The sequence below is a fragment of the Pseudorasbora parva genome, chromosome 1, assembly GCF_024679245.1.
Source record: "Pseudorasbora parva isolate DD20220531a chromosome 1, ASM2467924v1, whole genome shotgun sequence".
In the NCBI taxonomy this organism is placed as follows: Eukaryota; Metazoa; Chordata; class Actinopteri; order Cypriniformes; family Gobionidae; genus Pseudorasbora; species Pseudorasbora parva.
The window spans coordinates 1,122,501-1,132,527 of NC_090172.1; the positions used below are offsets into that span (position 1 = coordinate 1,122,501).

Genomic DNA, 10,027 nt, shown 5'->3' on the forward strand with positions numbered 1-10,027 from the left:
TAACTGGACTAATATCTGCCCCTGGAGCCAGAGTCCTGCACGCATCCGACCCGTTTTCCGACACGGAGCACTAATTAAAATCCACACCCGACCCGCTTAAAATAGAACGGACACCCGACTTGCACCCGAGATAAAATCAGTTTAGCATTTAACATTATATAGGCCTACAGCATTTATTGCCAGGTCATACAAAAGTAATTACTTCACCGCGCCACGTCTTTAAAATTAGAACATATTTTCAATGAGTGTACGCACACCGGCGGCGGCATTCGGTGCCTGTCCGCAGCGACTCAGGAAGTTGTTCAAAATCCTGCCGCGCTACAGAGCGCCAATGCACTGATTTCCCCCTGTGCTGTAAGATGCACATCGTGCAGCTCTGCTGTCGGAAGTGGATTCGAAACTGAGCTTCTATAATGTGCGCGTCCGGCAGTTTCCTTCACGCCTGGTGTGCGACCCCATTGAAGCCTTGTGTGATTTTTTTTGAAAGTGAGAGAATCCTGGCGGAGTGTGCGCGGTGCGAGCACAAATAACTTAATATTGTTTTGAAATTATTGTATTAACTTGAAATACAGGCAAGACATATTTTTGTAGATGTGTTCCTAAAAATATGCATATATTTTTCCGTTGGCACGTGACGTGTTTTAAACCCGTGTTTCCCCTTGTCCGACCCGCAGCCGTATCCGACACAGTTGGAGGTTTTTCACCCGTTTCCGCAAAATTTGCGGGTCGACCCGTCGGGTACCCGAACCCGTGCAGTACTCTGCCTGGAGCTCAACAGCAGTCGTGCGTGTTATGGGTATATCTTTATAACAATACATTGTAAAGGTCAAAATTATACCTTTTTCTTTAATGCCAAAAATCATTAGGATATTAAGATCATGTTCCATGAAGATATTATGTGAATCGCCTACCATAAATATGTATTATTAGTAGTAATATTAAGGTTTTTTTGCACCCTCAGATTCCAGATTTTAAAATATTGTCCTATCAAACTTAATGGAGAGATTATAAACTATCATCTATAAACCTCCATCATTCATTGTTTTCTGGTTTATTTCTCATATCATTATGCACGATTTTGGTCATATCGCCCACCCCGACAACAAAAGTGAACAAATACAAATGAGCAAATGATGTCCTTTGTCATGTTTAAGCTGCTAATAGAAAGAATTACTCAATAAATGTCACACTTTAGTCCTTTCTTAAGGAGCTGAACGTGAATAATCTGTCATCTTTGGTTCACGGTACATTGCACATACTTGAAAGCAGAGTCATAACTCTCAGTTTCAGTTCACTTTTTATGTTTTAAAAATAGTCAAATTTGACATGCCCAACTACCCCAGGCCACACTGCAAAAAATGTCTTGTTTACAGTCAAAATATCTAAAAATTCTTAAAACATAAAGTATTTATTAGACAAGCAAAAGTTATTGTCTTGTTTTGGGAAAATGAAGAGAGTTTTTGCTTAAAATAAGATAAATAATCTGCCAATGGGGTGAGAAAAATAATCTTAATTCAAACAGAAAACAAGATTATTTTTCTCACCCCATTGGCAGATTATTTATCTTATTTTAAGCAAAAACTCTCTTCATTTTGAGTTATTTTTCCCAAAACAGGACAATTACTTTTGCTTGTCTAGTAAATACTTCTTGTTTTAAGAATTTTTAGATGTTTGGACTCGAAACAAGACAAAAATACTGAGTAAGAAAAGTGTTTTTTGCAGTGCAACCCATTGCTCTACAGGCCAGCCTTCAGCTTTTATGGTCAGATTCCTCAGCGGTCTCTCCTTTACACGAACGACTGTTTCTTCCATCGGCTGGATGGTCTATTAAAGGGTTACTTCAGCGATTAGCATATGGCTTTGTCTCAGTAACACTGGAGTATATTCAAATGATCGTGCTCCCCCTCCTCATATATCCGCCTGAGACGAGAGATTTATGCATTTTATTTCAGGAAAAATTACTCCGTTGACGCAAATATCGTCGATCGGTAAAATGCTTGGCCAGATGTTAAAGACTCCAGCCAGCAGAGGAGCCATTTCCACATGTTTTCAACTCGCACATGAGGGATGGAGATCACACTCACAGCTCAGCTCGGCTCAGGCATTCATGGAAACAGTGCGGCCGGTGGAGCAAAGCGAGTATTTTATCTTCTCAAGTTAATTCCTATGAAAGTTAATCTTTCAAAGGCATGAACTGAAACACAGCAGACTGAACACGTGCTGAGAATCTACGCAGCGTTTACCTCAGCTCTCATCACGATGCGTGTAATCTGACTCCTGAAGCGTTTGTGCTGACACTTAATTGCAGTGTCTGTTTTCTAACAGAACTGGTTTTATGGAGATGAACGTGGTGGTGGGAAAGTAAAGTAATCCAGTAGCTGTGGCTTTGGGAATGGCCTCGCAGGGCAGCGAAGCATTCTGGGAATTGTAGTCTTTCATCCCCATGAGACTAAAACACATTATCTGTCTTTTCTCAGTCTAGAAAGCACCAAATTCAAAAATAATTTCACATTTCGACTACATTAATGACCCAGTTTAAATACAGATTCATCTTCCCAGCTCTGAAGTACCACTTTAAGACTCCGGACCAAAAAACAAAAACAAACATATAGTCCTGGTCCGCTTAGCGTTCACACTGGCATTTATAACAGCAAACCTAAAGTCACCGAACCAAAGGCACAGGGAGACGCTCACAACCTGATCGGTCGGCTTATATGATGTATATCTTACGACGGAGCTTACTTACCAAACATTCAAAACAACGCTGTGTGCTGGATTAAAAAACAATCATTTTATGCGTGTCTATGGCATTATTTTTACCTGCTGAGAACTCATGAAGAGCTCATTAAATGCTCAACACATTCAAAACAGCTCCAGGATTTCCTCCATTATGAAGAAACGAAGATCTGCTGCAAAAGAGATGGCCGTTCTGTCATCTGTACCGACTAATGGGCAAGACTAAGGTCCTCTGATGAGAAGAACCAGGTTTGCTTTCTGTGCGTTTTTCTAGCATTTTCTAAACATGGTCGTTGGACCAAATATTGATGACCTCCTCGTTGCTCTACGTTTGCCCTCTAAAGTTAACGTTACTCATTTTGGATACACCGATCTCTCCGAGTCGTCCAATCAGCTGATTGTAGTGTCGCATCTTGTGACATCACGTCCGGTTTTTGGTTGGTTTACATGTCTTTGGTCCGTGTTGTGTTCATATATCAGTCGAAGCGCACCAGAGTTGGTTTAGAAGCGGATCGAGACCCTTCTTTTCTAGCGCTCTCGGTCCGCTTGTTTGGTTGCAGCGTTCACTTATGTTCAAATGAACCGCACTAACCGAACAATCGCACCAGGGTTCGTTTTAATCCAACCAAAAATACAGGGACAGCAGAGCAAACAGCTGCCAGTGAAGGGCTTCCTCTACAGCCTTATTGTAGTGCGACTGACAGACTGACCCATAAAGGACCAGAGAGGAACACCACAGACACACACTTCCACAGGCGGCTCTCAATTCCACTCAATTTAATGTTAGTGCGGATACTTTGGTTAAAGCAGAGAAAGAGTATGTCTATCCATCATAAAAGTGCATCTATCCATCATAAAAGAGCATCTATCCATCATAAAAGTGCATCTATCCATCATAAAAGTGCATCTGTCCATCATAAAAGTGCATCTGTCCATCATAAAAGTGCATCCGTCCATCATAAAAGTGCATCCGTCCATCATAAAAGTGCATCTATCCATCATATAAGTGCATCTATCCATCATAAAAGTGCATCCGTCCATCATAAAAGTGCATCTGTCCATCATAAAAGTGCATCTATCCATCATAAAAGAGCATCTATCCATCATAAAAGTGCATCTATCCATCATAAAAGTGCATCTATCCATCATAAAAGAGCATCTATCCATCATAAAAGTGCATCTGTCCATCATAAAAGTGCATCTGTCCATCATAAAAGTGCATCTGTCCATCATAAAAGTGCATCTATCCATCATAAAAGTGCATCCGTCCATCATAAAAGTGCATCTGTCCATCATAAAAGTGCATCTATCCATCATAAAAGTGCATCCGTCCATCATAAAAGTGCATCCGTCCATCATAAAAGTGCATCTATCCATCATATAAGTGCATCCATCCATCATAAAAGTGCATCCGTCCATCATAAAAGTGCATCCATCCATCATAAAAGTGCATCTATCCATCATAAAAGTGCATCCATCCATCATAAAAGTGCATCCATCCATCATAAAAGTGCATCCATCCATCATAAAAGTGCATCTGTCCATCATAAAAGTGCATCTGTCCATCATAAAAGTGCATCTATCCATCATAAAAGTGCATCTATCCATCATAAAAGTGCATCTGTCCATCATAAAAGTGCATCTGTCCATCATAAAAGTGCATCTGTCCATCATAAAAGTGCATCCGTCCATCATAAAAGTGCATCCATCCATCATAAAAGTGCATCCATCCATCATAAAAGTGCATCTATCCATCATAAAAGAGCATCTATCCATCATAAAAGTGCATCTATCCATCATAAAAGTGCATCTGTCCATCATAAAAGTGCATCTGTCCATCATAAAAGTGCATCTGTCCATCATAAAAGTGCATCTATCCATCATAAAAGTGCATCTGTCCATCATAAAAGTGCATCTGTCCATCATAAAAGTGCATCTATCCATCATAAAAGTGCATCCATCCATCATAAAAGTGCATCTATCCATCATAAAAGTGCATCCATCCATCATAAAAGTGCATCCATCCATCAATCCATCATAAAAGTGCATCTATCCATCATAAAAGTGCATCTGTCCATCATAAAAGTGCATCTGTCCATCATAAAAGTGCATCTATCCATCATAAAAGTGCATCTATCCATCATAAAAGTGCATCTATCCATCATAAAAGTGCATCTGTCCATCATAAAAGTGCATCTGTCCATCATAAAAGTGCATCTGTCCATCATAAAAGTGCATCCGTCCATCATAAAAGTGCATCCATCCATCATAAAAGTGCATCCATCCATCATAAAAGTGCATCCGTCCATCATAAAAGTGCATCTATCCATCATAAAAGTGCATCCGTCCATCATAAAAGTGCATCCGTCCATCATAAAAGTGCATCTATCCATCATAAAAGTGCATCTATCCATCATAAAAGTGCATCTGTCCATCATAAAAGTGCATCTATCCATCATAAAAGTGAATCTATCCATCATAAAAGTGCATCTGTCCATCATAAAAGTGCATCTGTCCATCATAAAAGTGCATCTATCCATCATAAAAGTGCATCTGTCCATCATAAAAGTGCATCTGTCCATCATAAAAGTGCATCTGTCCATCATAAAAGTGCATCTGTCCATCATAAAAGTGCATCTATCCATCATAAAAGTGCATCTGTCCATCATAAAAGTGCATCTATCCATCATAAAAGTGCATCTATCCATCATAAAAGTGCGTCTGTCCATCATAAAAGTGCATCTGTCCATCATAAAAGTGCATCTGTCCATCATAAAAGTGCATCTGTCCATCATAAAAGTGCATCTATCCATCATAAAAGTGCATCTATCCATCATAAAAGTGCATCTGTCCATCATAAAAGTGCATCTGTCCATCATAAAAGTGCATCTGTCCATCATAAAAGTGCATCTGTCCATCATAAAAGTGCATCTATCCATCATAAAAGTGCATCTGTCCATCATAAAAGTGCATCTGTCCATCATAAAAGTGCATCTGTCCATCATAAAAGTGCATCCGTCCATCATAAAAGTGCATCTGTCCATCATAATAGTGCATCCGTCCATCATAAAAGTGCATCTGTCCATCATAAAAGTGCATCTGTCCATCATAAAAGTGCATCTATCCATCATAAAAGTGCATCTATCCATCATAATAGTGCATCCGTCCATCATAAAAGTGCATCTGTCCATCATAAAAGTGCATCTATCATCATAATAGTGCATCTGTCCATCATAAAAGTGCATCTGTCCATCATAAAAGTGCATCTATCCATCATAATAGTGCATCTGTCCATCATAAAAGTGCATCTATTCATCATCAATCAATCAATCAACTTTATTTATATAGCGCTTTTACAATCACAATTGTGTCAAAGCAGCTTCACAGTGTCAAACAGGATAATATTGCGACAAAATTAGATTTGGCTGTACAGCCGTACTGGAGAAAACAGTGATGTTATCAGCTTATTTTAATTTATCATATAGCAAAAATGTTGGCAGATCAGTGTTATAGTTTATAGAATTAAATAAGACCTAATTCATATATTTTATTTGTATAATAAGTTGAATAACTTTAATCATATTTTTAGTGTCCCCAACTGAGCAAGCCAAGCCAAAGGCGACAGTGGCAAGAAACCAAAACTCCATCAGGGCGTGATGGAGAAAAATAAACCTTGGGAGAAACCAGACTCAGTCGGGGTGCCAGTTCTCCTCTGGCCTATTAACACACTGTGTAAGATTATTATTCTGGCAACCTTACAGGTCGGAAATCATATTAGATCGGATTATTTCAAAATATTCAGGGTTTCACGGAAGAGACAGATTATTTGGAAATAAATGATGGGATGAGGAAATAAATGATGGGATGAAAAGTGCATCTACAGTAAGGGTAACTAGCATGACGATGACATTGGATGTAGCACAAGCGTTTTTAAACGCAAGAGGCCTTACACTTGTGGCAACATTGGGATTCATCGAGTACCAGATCTGGGCATATGTTGCCGTCTGGGCTGCTGAACTAGTAAAACAATTAGCAATAATTATTCCATATGAAGGGGGCGTTACCATTTAAGGCTAAAAATAGACCCATCCATTTAAACAAGAGTCAATTAAAGAGCTAAAATCAGTGTAGAAATGTAAAAAAAAAATGCTTTATTACATAATGCTAGATTATTAACAGTATGCCTAACCCTGTAAGTGCACCGTGACAAACATAATGAAAAGATTTGTGACCTCTTTAATGCCTAAAGTTAGGGGTCTGTTGAACTCTGACCTGAGTGTGAATAATAATATGCTTTGCATCTATTTAATAACTCTACATGACCAGAGAACTGTGGTTACAACAAACCCTCAATGGAGCGATTCTGTGAATTAACGTCCCATCACGGTCAGTCAAAGCGCTCATTTGGTGGACTCACCCCTGGCAGAAAGCTTTTTGGTGTTGATGATTTTGGCAGCGTATTCCTGACCGGTGGAGATCTTCATGCATCTTCTCACCACAGAGAAAGCTCCTCTGGAAGTCAAAGAGATATTAAATATATCAATAACATCAGTTTGGTTTCATTCATTTTCTTTGCACCTTAGGTCAGCATCCTTAAAATAGGTACGCATGGGTCATTTAGGCATGCATTTGCATTGAGTATATTATTAGCTGAATGTTTTACTGAATTATTTTTGTACTGTCCCTATTCAAATAAATGCATTAATTAAATAAATATAAATGCATTCATAATTTTAAAGGCACTCGTGTTAGTCCCTAACTCTAGAACTACTGAAAATAGTTGGAGCTTGTGTTGAGTATTCCTGTATGAACATGCTTCTCAATCAACACAAATCTGCTTTGAACACACACACACACACACACACACACACACACACACACACACACACACACACACACACACACACACACACACAAAGGTTTAAACTGTGGGGATTCTTCAAAAGAATACAAGTATCCTCCTCTGACTGGCAAAAATCAGGCAGGATTTAGGCACGAATAAGGCAAAAATCAGGCAGAAATTGGGCAGAAATTAGGCACGAATAAGGCAAAATTCAGGCAGTAATTGGGCAGAAATTAGGCAAAAATCAGGCAGAAATTGGGCAGTAATTGGGCAGAAATTAGGCACGAATAAGGCAAAATTCAGGCAGAGTTAGGCAGGTCCGAACAGGTCCGAGCATTCACTCAGTCAGACTGAACTAACACTCACTTTCCCAGTTCTTCATACAGCTGATACTCGTCAGTAAACCTGGTGCAGGTCGTTGAAGCCATGCTGAGAGACAATCTGAGCGCAAAAGTGAAATAATCCGCGGTATATCCTCAAAGTAAACGCTTGCCCTGTGGAGAGAAGTGTAAATGTCCAGGTGTGTCCGTGCAGATCCCCTCGCAGGTGTGTGTGAGCTCTGACTGACTCTGTTTTGACACCTCTTTGAAGTTGAAGCGCCGCACCTCTTCTGATCGCGAACGTGAACCGGTTCTTCTGAATTGATTCAATTGAACCGATTCGCAAAGCGTGTATGAATCATTCGAGTCTCAGGGGCTTCATTAAGGATATATGGGTTTTCTATGCAACTTACGATCGTAAAAAGGAAGTCGTATTATTACAAGACTGTAATTTGTGGAAAGAGATATTGACATAAAGAAAAAAAAAAGTAGTCCCCCCCACACCCCCCAACAACCATCGATTATGGTAGGGAACATTTTTTTTTGTTTTTTTTTGTGATTATATTGTCAATGTCAGGATTAAAATAACTTTGATTTGTACATGCGAAGAATCATATCTTTTCTTCATGTTTCCTATATTAAAGTAAAAAAAATAAAATAACTATTATTAACTTGGGATAACTTTCAAAACTGATTTGGCTATGGAAGTTTTTGAACTATGAACAGTGCGACGTTTCACTGAATCACAGTAGCTCATTAGAAACTCAAAGTAATAAACAACAGTAAACGTGAAATCAATGACTTTCACGGCGAATAATGAGCTGTAAATGCCGTTCGGGGAATTTGGTAAACGCTATTGAGGGATGATTCAAATGGAGCAGTGAATCGGTTCATTTGATTGAAACATTTTACCGAACCGATTCGCTTAAATGAATAGAGTTTCCCAACACTGCTTAATCTCTCATGTCTCGCTTCCTGCTGTTGAATGCAGTGTGACAGCTCCCTCTGGCGACACACACACACACACACACACACACACACACACACACACACACACGCGCGCGTCTGAGAAGACTACATCATTTATTATTGTAGGCTATGATATCGCAGGACATTAGCGAATAGACTTGTTGATAGTCTGTTACGTTAAATCTAGGCTAAAATGAAGCATGATACAGCACCTCTGTCACCTTGAGTTAACTGGATGAGCAATTATCCTCTTAAAACACTAATCCAGTAAATCCGGCGCAGACTTACACACACCACTGTCTTAAAATCAATGCAAGGACACAAGACTCCCTCTCGACCCCTCAAATAAGGTCCATTTGTCCTTTTTTACTCACTTTATTATTTTGTTAAAGTGAATAGCCTAATGTGTATCGCGCGCGCGCGCACGCACTTACAAACACACACACACACTCTCTCTCTCTCATCTTTCACACAGACACACACACTCTTTCACAGACACACACACTCTCTCTCTTTCACACACACGCATATACATTCTCTCACTCTTTCACACACACACACACACACACACACTCTCTCTCTCTCTCTCTCTTTGTCTCTTTCTCTCTCTCTCTCTCTCTCTCTCTCTCTCTCTCTCTCTCTCTCTCTCTCTCTCTCTCTCTCTCTCTCTCACTCTTTCTCACACACACAAACAAACACTCTCTCTTGCTAAAGTGGCTAAAGGAGGGAGTGGCTAAAGGAGGGAGTGACTAAAGGAGGGAGTGGCTAAAGGAGGGAGTGACTAAAGGAGGGAGTGGCTAAAGGAGGGAGTGGCTAAAGGAGGAATTGGCTAAAGGAGGGAGTGACTAAAGGAGGGAGTGGCTAAAGGAGGGAGTGGCTAAAGGAGGGAGTGACTAAAGGAGGGAGTGGCTAAAGGAGGGAGTGGCTAAAGGAGGGATTGGCTAAAGGAGGGAGTGGCTAAAGGAGGGATTGGCTAAAGGAGGGATTGGCTAAAGGAGGGAGTGGCTAAAGGAGGGAGTGGCTAAAGGAGGGATTGGCTAAAGGAGGGAGTGGCTAAAGGAGGGATTGGCTAAAGGAGGGAGTGGCTAAAGGAGGGAGTGGCTAAAGGAGGGAGTGGCTAAAGGAGGGATTGGCTAAAGGAGGGAGTGGCTAAAGGAGG

At 40.2% G+C, this 10,027-nt stretch overlaps 1 protein-coding gene across 10 annotated transcripts in view; it reads right to left on the reverse strand.

The window, feature by feature from the left end:
- camk2d1 (calcium/calmodulin-dependent protein kinase (CaM kinase) II delta 1) overlaps window positions 1-8,195 on the reverse strand; it is a 108,449-nt gene extending 100,254 nt beyond the window's left edge. For all 10 annotated transcript variants that reach the window (XM_067450326.1, XM_067449834.1, XM_067449881.1 and 7 more), the window contains exons 1-2: window positions 7,946-8,195; window positions 7,154-7,248 (exon numbers count right to left, since the gene is read on the reverse strand). In XM_067450326.1, the coding sequence (XP_067306427.1) occupies window positions 7,154-7,248; window positions 7,946-8,007 (157 nt within the window). In that variant the 5' untranslated portion in view covers window positions 8,008-8,195. The remainder of the gene's footprint in view (window positions 1-7,153; window positions 7,249-7,945) is intronic.
- Window positions 8,196-10,027: the final 1,832 nt, after the last annotated feature.